The sequence below is a fragment of the Erithacus rubecula genome, assembly GCF_903797595.1.
Source record: "Erithacus rubecula genome assembly, contig: SUPER_33_unloc_1, whole genome shotgun sequence".
NCBI lineage: Eukaryota > Metazoa > Chordata > Aves > Passeriformes > Muscicapidae > Erithacus > Erithacus rubecula.
The window spans coordinates 760,870-775,981 of NW_027636168.1; the positions used below are offsets into that span (position 1 = coordinate 760,870).

Sequence of the window (15,112 nt, forward strand, 5' to 3'; positions counted from 1 at the left end):
CTCACAGTGAGGATGGCAGAGCACAGAATGTTAAAGATGAAGTGTTACTTCCCTGAATTAATGCTCTGACGTAGCCAATTTTTTTCACAAAGAGATGTAATAGTTTCTCCTCCTTGTTTCCGAGTTCCCAAGCCATCCTGCAATTCATCACCTGCACTAGTGCAGAACAACCTGGCATGGGTCAGTAACATATCCAGCTCCTGAGCTCTGAGCCACACGTCCCTGACCTAAACAGAAATCAGGAACACAGAAACAGCTGTGGGAGAAAGATCAGAGGAAAACCAGAAGAGCTATTCTTCTATTTCCACACAGAAATACCAAGCCAAGCTGTTTGCCTCCGGGACTATGTTTTAAAATAGTTCCCTAACTCTTCCTAAATGGAAAATATGCAGTGCCTTTGCCCATGCAAAGGCAATGATCCTGCCTACAAGAAGGAAAAAACCAGTTTCCTGTTATATAAAACAGCTTGAAATCTGACCTGTCAGATGCTGCCATGGACCCGGTACCGCTCTTGAATCACCGCCCGGCCCCGCCTCCGGTACCGCCCCTGAATTAGCGCCCGGTACCGCCCTGGCACCGCCTCCTGCCCGGGCTGGGGCGGGACCATCACTCGCGGCCCGGCCCCCTCTCCTGGGGCCCAGCCGGGGCTGCACACGGCACCGGGCCCGGCGCTGCGGGGCGGTACCGGGGCTGGGCTGGGACCGGATTGCAGAGTGTTAGCAATGCATGACGTGTTGTTGCCTCTTTGCAAGTATTGCGATGAACGCTACACGTATAAAGTAAAAATAGCATTTCTATATGGATATAGTCTCGGTGAATAGAAAATGTTAGACATTAAGTTTTTTATAGGTAGTATGCCTAAACTACCTGCTTAATCAGAGATAACAGCCCGTGAACACGTGATGGGGATCCCTGCAGCTGACAAGACAATTATCGACACTCACCGGCTGGACCACCACCCAAATTAAAAGGGATAAGGAGAAGAATAAAACCACAAGCAAAAAAACACGCATGCTCTGAAAAGGCGGACCCAAGGAGTGGCCATGCTAAACAGTCCCCAGAAACAGTTGACTATGCATGAAGGTCTATGAAAATGGAACAAATGGATGGATCGTAAAACATATTTAAAGGGATGTTCCCAAAGCAGCCAGCCGTTTCAACCCTTTGCTTTATGTATGTCTCCCATTTCCTTTTTTTTTTTTTTTAACCTTTTAATTCTCCCAAAGCAGTGACCCGTGTTGTTCACACAGATGAGTTTGGGTTTTTTGGGGGTGTTGGAGCTTTTGCGGGTTTTTTTTTTGGCGTTTGTGAGGTTGGTTTTTTCCTTTGTTGCTGGCTTTTTTTTTTGTTTTGGCCTGGGTTGGTTTTTTGTAGTTGGTTTTTTTTCAATTTTTTCTTACTCAGATACTAACACACACTCAGACACTATTGCCAGGATTGGGCTTCTGGCTCCTAAAAATTCTGAACGGAGCAGGATTTTTCTGGGACCCCAGCTGCCACCACTTAGAACCCTGTCTGCCTTCGGAGGCCTCCTCTAAACTGCTATCAGGGAACTTGGGCAGTGAGGTTTTTTTAGAGGGGAAAAGGGTCACTGTTCAAGTCCCAGGGCCTGCACCTGGGATTAGGTTTCTGTCTGCTGAATTTCCTGTTTAACCTCCCCTTGGGTTTTACAGATTTTTACTCTTTTGAGTCTATGTCCTGTGTTTCACCATGTGTCCTGCACCCTCTGTGTGTCCATATCCATATCCTGTGTCCCCTGAGTCTTGTGTGTCCATGTTCCCTTGTCCTGTGTGGCTGTGCCTGTCTGTTCCTGTGTCCCTGCACCCAGTTGACACACAGGAGCATTAGCAACTGTTGTTTTATTCTTCTCAGTGGCACAAGAATTGTGGGTAGAGGTATCTGGTTCCTGCCCCCATCCATATCCTTGTCCTTGTCTGTGTCCATATTCTTGTTCCTGTCCTGTTCCCTCATGGTCTCTTCATGGTGCTCTCAATGAACGACTCCAGCACAAAGATGGTCTCATCTACCTGGTTCTCACTGGCATCAATCCTGGGGGACAGACAGTGATAGGCAGCCCCCCAACAGGGTCCCTAACCCCCTTCTCCACCCTAACCCCCTTCTCCATCCCCCCTCACTTGTTGACGTTGCGTTTTAGGTTTTCAAGCTGCTGCCGCTCGGGACCTGTGATCATCTCCTCGACCTCGTGCAGCTGTGCCGCCTCAGCACCTGTGGCCTGCATGGAGGCCAGAATAGCCTCTACACGCTGGGACTTCTCTAGGAGCCTCCTAGGAGAGAACATGGACACATGGACATGGTAGTGGCAGCTCTGGACCCACCACACCAGGCCAGCCACACCACTCACTTGTTCTCCCGCATCTCATGCTGCCTTCGCTCCATCAGGTTAGCCACACTCTGAAGAAGAAACAGGTGAGTACCCAGTGTTGGGGAGCACTGAAGAGCCCCATGTGGGGACATGGGCACAGTCACTGCCACCCCTGTGGCATCACAAGGGAGGGCGCTGTGACACCTGGATCCTGGAGCAGGAAGGAGCTCTACAGGGACAAGAATCAGGTGAGCCCCCAGCCCAGGTGTACTGGGGAGCACCAAGGGACCTGATGCTCCCAAAAATCCAACGGGGGGACACGCAGAGGGCAGTGTTGCTGCCATCCCTGTGGCATCAGAAGGAGGGCCAACTGGACATGGTACTTCCAGGACTGGGTGCTGCAACAGTTCCCTGGAGCAGGAGCTGGCAGCAGGGCCTGGATTCCCTGGAAATGAGTGCACAGATAGACCAGGATCTGTGATACTTGGAGTCCAATAGATCCTTGGGATTCACCTTGTAGCATCTGTGAAGCAGCATCCGAGCAGCAGCCATCACGTTCACCGTGTACAGATAAAAGGTACGGGATGGAGCATGGTCCGGAGTCTTGGGAATCTCCTGTGGAGGGGCAGATATGGTGGGAACCGAGTGGAGGCACCCCCCCTCCCCACAGGTGTCCCTGTGTTTCCGACCTGGTAGGATTCCCCCTCCCCAAAAGGTTGCCTGCGTCCAGGTTCCAGGTGGGACCACCTGGAAGTGCCCAGAAGTGCCCCTCACCTGGACAGCTGTGACACCTGGGAAATCTCCAGGATTCCAGAGCTCCCTCATCTGTCGGGACACCAAGTTCCCCACAATCCTGGAGATCCCTCACCTGCAAGGACACCAGGTTCTCTGAGAGCATCCTGTAGAGCATGTCCTTGGCTTCCTTGGCTGGGATCATGGCGAAATCCTCCACCTGCTTCTGCTCCAGGTGCTTCTTGCGCAGGAGCAGGCGGAATATCCTGGCGCAGCGGGAGCCAAAGCTGTGCAGGAGGAGTGGGATGAGGGAGGGATGTGGGAAGGGGCTGGGGGAAGCCCAGGATGCTCCGGGTCCCCACGTCACCTCTCCTCCACAATGGACTCCAGCGTGGCCGTGGCCAGGGACACCAGGGCCTTGTGCAGGTCTGTAGGGGCTGAGGTAAAGGACAATTCCAGAGGTTGGGAATGTTTCTGGTTGAGAACACCAAGTTCCTCACAAAGGATACTGACAGTGTAGGTGCCCCCACCACTGTCCCCCGACTTCCCCACGAACTCCAACTGCAGGGAGAGACAACAGGGAAAAGTTCAGGACATCCCCTGAAGGAAGGAAAATAGGGATTTTTTCCTTAAAATCCAGAGTAGGAAGAGTAAGAAGGTTTGGGGAAAAAAAGATCTGGGACTTTAACAGCCTGAAAACATAGGCTTTTAAATGTCTTTAACAGCTCTTAAATATCTTCATTGTCAGAATTTTAAGTAGCTTTAATGACTTTGAAATGACTTTAGTATTTTTTAAATAACTTTGGTATCTTTTAATATCTACAGTATCTTTTACTTATCTCTCCAGTACCATGGATACTTGATAACTAAGTTACATTTCTGTTAAATAACTCAAGTATTTTTAAATAAATTCAGCATCTCTTAAATATCTTCAATGTCTGTAAAATAAATTTAATACTCGATCAACAATTTCAGTACCTATTCAGTATCTTTTATATCTGTTCACTAACTTTAAAAATCTTCCGTATCTGTTAAAGACCTCTCTTAACTCTCAGTAACACATTTTACCCTCAGACTGAGAAACAACCAAGGAATCATGGAATGAACAGAGGCTGGAAAAGCCCCAGGGTGTCCCCAGCCCTGGTCCTCAGGCTCACCGGATCATCGGCCAGGAGTGCCAGGTACTGGTCCAGCACCTGCTTCCCAATGTTGTACCCAGCTGGAAGGGATCGGAATATCTACAGCAGAAAAAACAAGGAGCATTGCGGGATTACACGGGATAGCAGCTCCCCAGGGGCTCCCAAGGACCCACCTCATTGGAGGAGAGCGGCTGCGTGTGGGACGCGCCCGAGGCCGTGGTCACCTCGCTCATGCGCAGCATCGTCCGCACCACCTCACTGCTGGTCTGCATTGGGGAAAGCAGGAATGAGAGGGGCAAGAGCTCAGCTCCAGAGTGGGAATGGAGGGGGTAGCCACAGACCTGGTCCATGCGGCTGGCCACGGCACTGACCAGAGCCTGGGCACGGAAGTGCTGATGGAAGCGCTCCAGGTTGACTTGCCAGTAAATGCCATCATCTGGGGGAGTCTGGAGGGTACAAGGACAAAAAGTGAGGGAAAGGGGGCAAGAAAACAGACGGAAATGGGGCAGGAAACTAAGGAACAGGAGACACAAAACTGAGAGATGAGAGCCAGAAAAAGAAGAAAAAGACACACAAAAAATGAGGAAAAAGTGACCACCTGGTGTCCCCAGAACACGTTTGGGAATATGGATCCCACCCTTCCCATGTCCTGATTTCTAGGCGAGAGTACCGAGAGCACCATCACTCAAGCATTCCCAGTACCTCTGAGCTTCCTCCCTCCTTCTTCTGCCTTTTGGCCTTGCTCTCCCCCTCCTCTTCCTCATCACACGAGTGTCTCCGCTTCCCTTTCCCTGTAAAGCCAAGACACTATTTCCCATCAAACCCATCACTGTGGCCTCAACAAGTGGCGGGGTGTTGCCTGAGGCTCCCCAGGTCCCAAGATCCGAGGGGCTCTCACCGACAAGGCTGAGCCGAGGCACGACGTACATGTCCTTCTCGGCAATGGCCAGGGCTGGTGCAGGGGCCGGAGGTGCCTTGCTGCTCCGGGGGCTTTCCGGGACTACCGGGCACCTCTGGATAAAGTGGGTATCTGCCAGGCGCACAAAAGTGCTGGACACTTCCGTGTAATCCATGGTTTTCCCATCTGGGTGGGAGGACAGACAGTGTGAATAGATCTGGGATGTTCCTGAGGCTTCGGAGAATGTGGTCATGCCATCCTCACTGCTGTGGTGAGCACGCCACAGACGCTTTGGGACCATATTCACAAACCCAATACAAAATCCTTGTTTTTTAAGGAGCGTCCCACCCTCCATGGTCTTCATTAGCCTGTCCAAGCCCTGATTCTGGATGCTCCTGAGGCCCAGGAGTACACGGTGACACCATGGCCACCACCACAGCCTGGCTGTGAACACCCTATAGTGCCTCTGGTCCAACGCACCAACTAAACCCACTCCCAGATCCCATTTTTTTTGAAGGAGGAGCTTCCTTCCCACCTTCCATGGTTTCAGTGAGGCGATCAGCGACCCTGGCAACAGCGCAGCTCATGGGAAGGTGCCCGTGAAGCAGAAGCTCCTCCACCAGCAGCTCCCCTGGGTCCCCATAGAGCGTCTTGGCTGTGTAGATGTAGCGGGGGTACCGCAGGATCCGTAGGATGCGCTCACTCCGTGCCTCATATTCCACAGAGCCCCGGGGCTGCACCTCGTACCGCACCAGGCTGTGCTGGATTAGGACACAAAGGGCCTTTTTCACCTGTGGGAGAGAGTGGGAGGCTTGGACTCTGCCTCTTAATGGCAATTAAAAGACTGGCCCGGTTCCAGTCTTCCTGGGTGTTCCCTCCCTGCCCAGATCTCAGTCTCCCCAGGGAGAATCAGAATTTCCCTGCTCTTTCAAATATTAGTTTTACAGGGAAATACAAACCACCTACTCCATTAAAATCTTCCCTCCTGATTTATTAAAAATTCCTTGTCCTTCACCAGGTTTTCCCAGCAATCTGTCCCTTCTCCTGGACTCTATTCCTGCATTTGTTCACTACGGAGCATTAGAGTCTCTCCTTCTTCTCAAATTAATTATTCAGAGACACATGAACCGCCCACTACCGACTTATTTCATTAAAAATTCCCTCCTCTAGGTTTTCCTCCCAGTCTCCCCTCCCGTACCTGATCCGGGAGCAGCCCGGTGTCCCCCACCAAGAGCCGCAGCGGCCGCGGTCCTGTCCGGAGCAGGGAGTTCCCGACTTTCTCCACGATCTCCCCGAAGTGCTCCTGGAGCAGAAGGGAGCAGAGCCGCAGCTCCGCCTGCGTCATCCCGGCGGCTCCGGAATCCCAAGAATGGAGCGGGGGGAAAGAACAGCTGGGTGGCCAGAGAGGGCACAGATGCTGACCCTGTTGCAGAGGTCCTGTATCCCCTGACGGGGGAGGATCAGCCTTCACACGGCGGTCCCCGCGTTTTCCCAGGTGAGATTGCCCCCGCCGTGTGCTCCCACGACCGGGACCCCCCGCCCCGTCAGGGATCCCGCTGCCGTCCCGCTCTCACCACCAGGCCTGGCCGCGTCCCGGGCCCGCTTCCTATTCCGCCACTTCCGCTTCCGGAGAGTCGCTTTAGTCGCGCCACTTCCGCTTTTTGTCGCTGCTCTTCCCCTGCCGCCACCCGGTTCCCACTGGGAGGCTGACACCAGGGGGCGCGCAGGCCGCTCCCCGCCCCGGGGCCTCTCTATCCCGCTGCTCTGCGCTTTTCAGACTGGACGCGGAGCAGACGAGCTTACCGGAAGCGTAGGGCCTCTCTGGGGCGCGCTCACTGCCCTGGGAGGAGTGACGGCAGCGGCAGCGGTAGCACCAGCAGTGGGGAAGATGGCGGAAGCGGCGGCGGCAGCGGTGCCGCAGCACCGTTTTTTTTTGCCACAGCTGCAAGGGCGAGGTCAGCCCCAAGCTGCCGGTGAGCCCCGGGCAGGGAGGGTCGGAGAGGGGGAGCCCCGAGACGCCGTTAAGCCCCGGGAGGGTGTAGAGGCAGCGGTGATCCCCTGATGGCTCCCTGAGCCCGCTAAGGAAGGGGTGACCTCCAGCCCTCGAAATTGTTCCCGCATGGAACAGGTGATTCCCTCGCCATCCCAGTTCTCAGACTGGAAAGGCACTGGGGGAATCTGCTGTTCCTCGTGGAAGCGGATAATCCCATTCCCGTCCCGCTCCATGAGCAGCCAGCCTTTTCAGCGTCTGCTCGTCCGACAGGGTGGAAATTGTCCATCCACTCCTAAATTATCCCAGTTCCTGTTCCTTGAAACTGGAAGCATCCCAATTTTTTTATTTTTTTTTTTTATCCCACATCCATCCCACGCCGAAGGATCCGTTTTTTCCCTCCAACATTCCTAAACCCACTTTTTGAAAGGAACGTTGTTCAGCTCTCACTCCAGCCCCTCCATCCCCAATAAGTGAGCTTTCCTGATGCCTCCATCACATTCCTTGTTTATCCTGGGAGGAAAACTCTATCCCTGCTACCAGGGAAGCGCCAGGGTAACATCTGCAATTTCTTTTCCTGGTATCCTCCCCTGGGTCACACTCCAGCTCCCCTTTTAGGAACCCCCCAGATTCCTGGCAGTGGGGGTGCATTGTTCTGTAGCTCTGCCCAAGGAACCCAGCGGGAGCTTCTTCATGTGGATTTGTACTTGGAAAATACCAACCCAAAAGGTGTTGAATTTTTGGCCAAAAATTCCTTGGTTTGGGTCGTAGAGAGAGATTGAGAATTAGTGATGAGGACATGGAAAAGGAGGCATTGCCAAGCAGAATTTCTCCTACACCTGCCAGCGCCAGAGGTGGAGATGTTGGATTGGAGAATCCCCATAGTTCAGGAAATCATCTGGAGACTTTCTGAGGAGACTTTATGCCTCTTATTTCCCAACCACATGGTATAAGGAGGGTCTTGCCACACGAAAATCCCTGTGGAATGAGAAGTGGAGCCTTGGAAGTGCTAGGGAGATTTTTTTTCTCTTGCTTTCCAAGTGAGGAGTATGGGGATGGCAGGAGGGATGTGAAATTCCACAAGGTATCAATCCAATGCTAGGGTGGAGAAGCCAAATAATTCTATCGGGAGATAAGGGAAAGAGGGAAATTCAAGTTGGGATTAGAGCTGTGGAGGAGCTGGTGGGTGCAGCAAGAGCCAAGGAAAACTTCTGCACGCCTTTCTTTGGGATTCCATTTGTATATTTCCATAATTTTTGGTGGGGATCACCTGTGATCCAACTTCTCTGCCTAGCTTTGGGATCAAATCCAGGCTGGCCGTGGATGTGCCACGCAGCTGCAGCATCCTCAGGAATGATCTGAGTGAAAATCAAATGCTCCTAGTGGTATTCTGGTTCGTTTTCCTTCTGGGAATCACAGACCACAAGGCTGGAGGGGAGTCAGAGCCATGGGATGCCACCAGATTCCTTGGAAAACCTGTTTTTCTTTGTACCATGGCTGGATCCCACTTAGGGAATGAGATCCCTGTGCAGATCCCAGGGTGTGAGCACTCAGGAGTCTCCAGGACCAGCCACTGCATCCCTGAGCATCCCAGGGAGGTCAGGGAGCTGATTCCAGGGCTCTGCGGGATCCCACACACTATCTGTTCCATTTCCCTCCTCCCTTCCTCCAGAGCTGTTTATCCCAAATGCCATTTTTATCTCTCTCCACCTACCAGGTGGTAAACTGAGAATTTCCATATGGGAAAAATATCCCAGAATGTCCCAGGAATGTTTAACCATCCCACTTGCTGCTGGTGATGGTCTGATCCAGGATTTGGATTTGGATTTGGATTTGGATTTGGAGTTTCCACAAGATCCACACCAAAAGTGTGGGGAACATTCCATGTGTTGTGGAAGAGGATGTGGGATTTTCAGGGATCTGGGAAGCCTGGGTGAAGGGAAGAACCTTCTAATTAATAACCTTAGAATTCTGGATGGAGATCTCACAAAACTTGGTGCTCAAAGTGTGGGATTTGGGGAGGCTCTGACTGCAGGATGGGATCTGGAGAGGGAAGATGCATGAGAGAAGTTCTGTGGAGTCTTTTGGTGTTTTCCATGGTTTACTTTGAATCAAAGCCAATTTGCAGCTCTGGGACAAAATTCTGGGAATAGGAACAGGGACAATTTTTCTTCCTGGAAAGAATTTTGTTCTGTGCCTCCGCAGTTCCTACCAGCAGCTCCTAAACTCCATGGCATTCGGATTTTCTGGTGTTGTTATGAGCTGCTTGGGATCTAGGAAATCTTCCTGAAAGGGGATTTTTCTTTAAAATTCCAAATACTGTTTCTAATCCCAGCTCCGTTTTGTCTTCCCAGGAATACACCTGCCCCCGCTGTGAGTCTGGCTTCATTGAGGAAGTCACTGATGATTCCAGGTACCAGAGAATCCAGGGATGTTCAGTGGAAAGGCAATGGGTCAAGTAATAAGGCCTCTTAGTGTGAAAAATGCCGTTCTTGCTCTTTTTTGAAGAATTGTTTCCCCTTTTGGTTTTTCGTTGTTTACCCTTTTTGGTTTGTTTTAGCTCTTTTGGTCTTTCTCTTTATTTTGGCCTTTTTGATCTTTTTCTTACCCTTTTTAGTATTTAGGGGGGAAAAACATTTTTACTATTTTTCAGGTGTTTGCCTTTATTTTTCCTTTTTTTTTTTCTTTTTTTTTTCTTTTTTTTTTCTTTCTTTTTTTTTTTAATTTGGTTTATTTTACCGCGTCTGGGGAGATTTGAGGAAGCAAAGGGGGGATTTAGGAAGCACAGAGGGATTTGGGGAATGGGTCCTGCCCTCACTCACCTCTTTTCCCCCAGTTTTTTTGATGGCAATGCCCTGGATGACAGCCCCTCCTCACAGTTTGCAGAGGTGAGTTTTCCTGCTTTTCCTGCTCTTCTGTGGCGTCTTCCCCAGCAGCTCCTTATCCTGAGAGTTTGCAGAATTTGGGGGAGTTTTCAGGAGACAGAAAATCGGCATTGCGACCCGCCAGGGATGGGCACGACAGGAGGATCCAGGGAAGAGCCGTGCCCCAGTGCTGGCAGATCCTGGGATTTGTGTGGGGGTGCTCACCCAGGCGAGGAGCTATTCACTGTCTCTCCTTGCTCCCAGATTTTCCAGAACCTATCCATTTTAAAGCCCAAACTCGTAGGAAATCCATTCAATCCTGGGTCAGAAATGGGGTCACCAAATAGTCAAAATCCCAATATGTTCCCTGTCTGGATCCTTCACTGTTTGCTTCCATACTCCAAGTGTCCAGCTGGGTCCCTCCCCCTCTTCATCTGGATCCATTTGTCCAAATTATTGCTTGGATATCAGTTCATATCCCAGAAATTCATGAGTTTCAGGGAGATCCTGATCCCATCTTCCTGCCTGTGGAGCTTTGAGCTCCATAAATTAAACTGGATTTGGAGATAAATAATAGTTGGCAGTTCTCCCCAGGGTGTAGTTGCAGGCAAAGCTCCCATTAGAGTAGCAGGAGAACAGAAAATGTTTATACATTGGTTTTTATTCCTTAATCCAAAGGGGTTTGTGGGAGAGGGTCTCTGCGGGGTCTCCAGGCTCTGGCTCCAAATTCCTGGGGATTTTCCTGCACTCCTGGAACGGCGCAGCAAGGAGAGTCATGGGTCATGCCCCACTTACCCACAGAGAGGAGAGCGGGGTAAATCAGGGAGCAGGTGGGGTTTAGCACCATAGGATCTGCTGCAGGGGCAGGGAATGGCTTTATCCACACAGAACAGCAGCATGAGGGGCACAAGGTTGGAGGTTAGGATGCTCCTGGGGAGACTCCAGAGACACCCCCGGGGTATGGATACTATCCTTCTGCCCTTGAATATCCATGTCCTCCCTGTGGCTGTAAGGTCCCTGAATGATCCCATGCATCTGGGAGTGTCCAGCATTTTTCCTCCTCAAATTCCAACCTGTGAAGACAGGGAGAGACCAACCTCACAGCTTCCAGATTTTCTGGGGTCCGTGCAGAGCAGGGAGTTGCACTGCGGGTGTCACAGCAGCTCTGGATCCACTTGGGTTGTGATTAAGCCTTTTTGCCAGACCTTTTTTCCCGGGATCCATGGTAGCTGCGGGAATGCACGCCGGTGAAGGGATGAGCACCAGAGCTCAGCGGGGATCACAGCTCCCATCTTCCCCCTCTCCACAGCTTTGGGACCACTTGGATCACACAATGTTCTTCCCGGATTTCCGGCCGTTCCTGAGCAGCAGCTCCCTGGATGCAGAGGGCCGGGATGTGGAGAGGGGCCCCCCGGCTGAGCTCTGGGGGCCCGGCCGCCCCCCACGGCTGCCGATGCCCCGGCGGTACCGGTCCCGCGGCAGCTCCCGCCCGGACCGCTCTCCCGCCATCGAGGGGTGAGCACCTGCTCCGGGGAGACCAGGACATCTGGGGAGAAACGGGGGGAGATGGGATCCTGGTGCTTCTGTCAGCCCCCTGAGCACAATTCTGAGTCATTTTCCCTTTCCTGCTGCCTGCAGCACAGGGCATTCTCAGCACTCACATCCCACAATGAGTTCCCATCCCTATCTTCTTTTTGTTCTCCCTCCATTTTGGAGCTTTATCCATGAAATTTCGTACTGTGAGCCCTGTACCCATGGGAAAAGGATTCTCTGTTTTACTACCTATTCCTTCTGCCACAATTTATTTATTTAGCTTGTTCTTTCCATGTTTTTCCTTGGTTTTCCCTGTCCCAGTACCAACTCTTTCATTGGAACTCAGGGCATTCTCATTTCTTCTTCCCTGGGATGAGCTCATATCCCTAATTACTTCTTGCTGTCTCTCTCTGTTTAGAAGCTTTATCCAGGAATTTTCACAGTCGTGAGCCATGCAGTCAGGCATCCATAGAGCAGGAATTCCTGATTTTCCTGCTCATCCTTTCTTCCACCATGTATTTACTTGCTTAACTTGTTTTTGCATGTTTATGTTTCCCATCCCTCTTTTTTCAGGATAATCCAGCAGATCTTTGCTGGGTTTTTTGCCAATTCAGCTGTTTCTGGCTCCCAACATCCTTTTTCCTGGTGAGTAGCCCAGATCCCAGCAGTAACCCAGCAGCTGGGGGCTGGTTTGGGACTGGGGGAATTCCTGAACTCTCCCATTGGCAGGAGCGGGATGCTGCACTCCAATCCTGGGGATTATGCATGGGGACAGAGCGGCCTTGATGCCATCGTCACCCAGGTGAGGGGCACCTGTGCCAGGGGCAGGTCCAGTGGCAGATCCCTGCTCCTGAGCACGGAATTTTTCCCTCTCCACAGCTCCTTGGACAGCTGGAAAACACGGGCCCACCACCAGCAGACAAGGAGAAGATCTCGTCACTCCCGACAGTGGCGGTGACACAAGAACAAGTCGGTGGGTGACTCCGTCCCAGGGTCCGATGGCACTCAAGTCCTGGTGTTTGACATCCTGTGCTACTCATTACCACTTTGTTCCCCGTGAAACTGGGCTGGAAACTCTCAGTTCCCAAGCTATGCTGCTGCCAGCTCTGGTGTTCAATTCTCCCAGGAATTTTGGACCTCCACCATTCTCCAGAGTGTTTGGGGAGTCCTAGAATGTGCCTAGAAGAGTTCTGACTCTTCCCAATGGTTTTCCCATTCCAAACTTCCATTGGTGCTCTCAGCTTGTCCCTTCTCTTTCAAACTGGCTCTCAACATACTCTGCTCTGGAAACGTCAAAAAAAACTGCCAGCAGGGGCCTGGTAGTGTCTTGGAACAATCCTGGCTTTGCAATTAAAAACCCCGTGAGTTTTTCTTCCCAAGGATCCCTCCCCGTCCCAGCTGCTCTGTTACCAGAACCCTGCTCCTCCATTATGGTTTACCCACACAGTTCAATGTGGGATATTTTTATCCTGTGGTTTTACACGCCCCTCTGTCCTCCTCTTCCCTGGGAAGCCAAGGACTTGCGGGAATTCCATTGTGTCTGAGCCCATGGAGCCCAAGCAGGCTAGGAATCATGAAATCTTGGAATATCCGAGTTGGAAGGGATCCCTCGGATTGCCAAGGAGCTCAGCTCCTGGCGATGTCTGTGTCAACATCATGGGCTTAGAGCACCGGGAAAGGGAGGGGGATTTCAGCCCCCTGCCGTGGCTGGTGGCACCCAGCATCAGGATCATCAGCCCATACTCCAGGCTGGGAAGTTGTGGTGGTCATCCAAACATCCTTACTTTGATTTTTGTTTGTTGATGTACAGAGAACACCAGGAATTCCTTATATTCCCTGGGGGTTGTGTTTGGATAGAAGGATCCCTGCTGGTGGAGCTCAGAGCTCATGTTCCCAGCAGGAATTCTTTGTTCCCTGAATGTTCCATCGCCTGTGAATTGTATCCTAGCCTGCAAATCCTGACACTTGCGTTCTGGTTCTAGGGATTTCATTGATCCCTGAATGCTCCATCCCCAGAGGGTTTTGTGTGGATGGGTGGATCATGGCAGGAATTCCTTGATCCCTGGATGTTCCATCTCCAGCAGACACAAGTGACCTGTAAATTCCAGAGCTCCTCTTCCTGGTGGGATCCCTTTCGTCCCTGCACATCCCATTCTCAGCAGACCGTACACAAGTGACTCCCAAATACCAGCACCTTTTCTGCTGTACCCCTGACCTCCCTTCCCTGTTTTCTGCAGACACGGGGCTGGAATGCCCGGTGTGCAAGGAGGATTACGCCGTGGCGGAACAGGTCCGGCAGCTCCCCTGCAACCACGTCTTCCACAGCAGCTGCATTGTGCCCTGGCTGGAGCTGGTAAGATCCCAGAAAGCCTGTGTATGCCACAGGATAACCCCCCAGGATAACAGCTCTGTGTTCCCCGCAGCACGACACGTGTCCTGTCTGCAGGAAGAGCCTGAAGGGGGAAGATTCCACCCGGCAAATGCCGAATGCTGACGCTTCCGACAGCCCAGTGCAGGAATCATGGACTTTCTGACCCTTCTGAAAGGTTCTGGAGCGCTCCAGAGGGTTCCGAAGGCCAGAGCATCCCTGCTCGAGGTGTACATTGTCTGAGAATTCCAACAAACCCCCCCGAGTAGCAGAAGTTAGGGGGCCCACCTTGTGGGATTACTGCACCAAGCGCTCTTCTCCCAGGAATTTATCCTTCTGCTCCATGGAATTGCCTCGTTAGTCCTAAATTGGGAATTTTGGGAGTGATTTGGTTTCATTTTGTATCAAAAAAGGTTTTTTTTCCAGTGGGGCCCAGTCTGTTGAGGGATTCCAAGTCTCTCATAGCCTTCTCTGGAAAAAGGTTGAGATAAAAAGGGGATTTTTTGGAATCTTCCTGTACTCCAGGAGATTGGAATTGTATGCACAAGAGATTTTATTGCCCCATTTTGGATGGAATCCTTGGGGTCTATAAAATCATGGCAGGTAGAAGAAGGAAGGGTCTGGAGCCCTTCCTTAGTGGGGGTCGGACCCTCAGGAGCCCCCGTAGTCCTGGAAAGACTGTGAGAATGCTGTGGTATCAGGAATGCACTGAGCAGGATTTTGTCTCATCCTGGACTATTTTTGGGGTTGATTTGGGTTTTTCTGACCCTTTTCCACATGCCTGTGGCCCCATGTGTATCTAAACTTCCCTCTGCCCGCACAAGTCATTCCAGGCAGGAATTACGGACCACTCTCTTGGGAATTCCCCTTCCCTCCCCCGTAAGTTAAGGAAACTCTTTATTTTTGCTTATTCTTGGGTTGTTTTGAGAATTCTTCCCATTTCTGTGATGTTTTTCCAGGTCTGAATCCTGGGAGTTATCCTCGTAGTCGTGGTATCCACTGACTGCCCCATGGGGACATTGTGCAGGGGACATTCCCAAACCCCTTGGGCTCAGTGGCTCCACATCCACTTGGATTTAATTCCTGATTTTCTTTGCTCTTCCGTCCAATAAAGGCCTTTCTCAATTAATTCCCCTTCCCAAGTCATCGTTGGAGCTGGGAAAAGGAGGCAGGAGCTCGAGTACTTCCGGGGCAGGATGTGCAGAAATTAGCTCAGAAAAAAGCTTTTGGGGAAGGAAAACACTGATTTGCAGTATTTGTTTCCT

General features: G+C 51.5%; 2 protein-coding genes across 4 annotated transcripts; one reads left to right on the forward strand and one right to left on the reverse strand.

Moving 5' to 3' along the window:
- Positions 1-1,841: 1,841 nt before the first annotated feature.
- Positions 1,842-6,674, reverse strand: POLR3C (RNA polymerase III subunit C). Of its 3 annotated transcripts, none has more exons than XM_079329584.1 (14): positions 6,667-6,674; positions 6,291-6,538; positions 5,628-5,883; positions 5,093-5,278; positions 4,897-4,985; positions 4,536-4,640; positions 4,368-4,460; positions 4,213-4,293; positions 3,423-3,616; positions 3,192-3,342; positions 2,837-2,938; positions 2,363-2,412; positions 2,136-2,285; positions 1,842-2,049 (listed from the first exon to the last, which is right to left on the reverse strand). In XM_079329584.1, exons 2-14 carry the CDS (start codon positions 6,435-6,437, stop codon positions 1,968-1,970), a joined length of 1,686 nt encoding a protein of 561 aa, XP_079185710.1. In that variant the 5' UTR covers positions 6,438-6,538; positions 6,667-6,674; the 3' UTR covers positions 1,842-1,967. The 3 variants fall into 3 exon arrangements, with proteins under 3 accessions (XP_079185710.1, XP_079185711.1, XP_079185712.1); XM_079329585.1 differs by lacking the exon at positions 6,667-6,674 and having other exon boundaries at positions 3,423-3,483; positions 3,565-3,616; positions 6,291-6,660; XM_079329586.1 differs by lacking the exons at positions 5,093-5,278; positions 6,667-6,674 and having other exon boundaries at positions 6,291-6,660.
- A 291-nt stretch (positions 6,675-6,965) lies between these two features.
- Positions 6,966-14,976, forward strand: RNF115 (ring finger protein 115). The gene is given in 10 exon segments (XM_079329587.1): positions 6,966-7,019; positions 7,021-7,065; positions 9,437-9,495; positions 9,919-9,970; positions 11,256-11,461; positions 12,053-12,124; positions 12,209-12,281; positions 12,359-12,452; positions 13,717-13,832; positions 13,903-14,976. Coding segments are annotated over 10 exon segments (867 nt in total). The 5' UTR covers positions 6,966-6,980; the 3' UTR covers positions 14,014-14,976.
- The last annotated feature ends 136 nt before the right edge of the window (positions 14,977-15,112 follow it).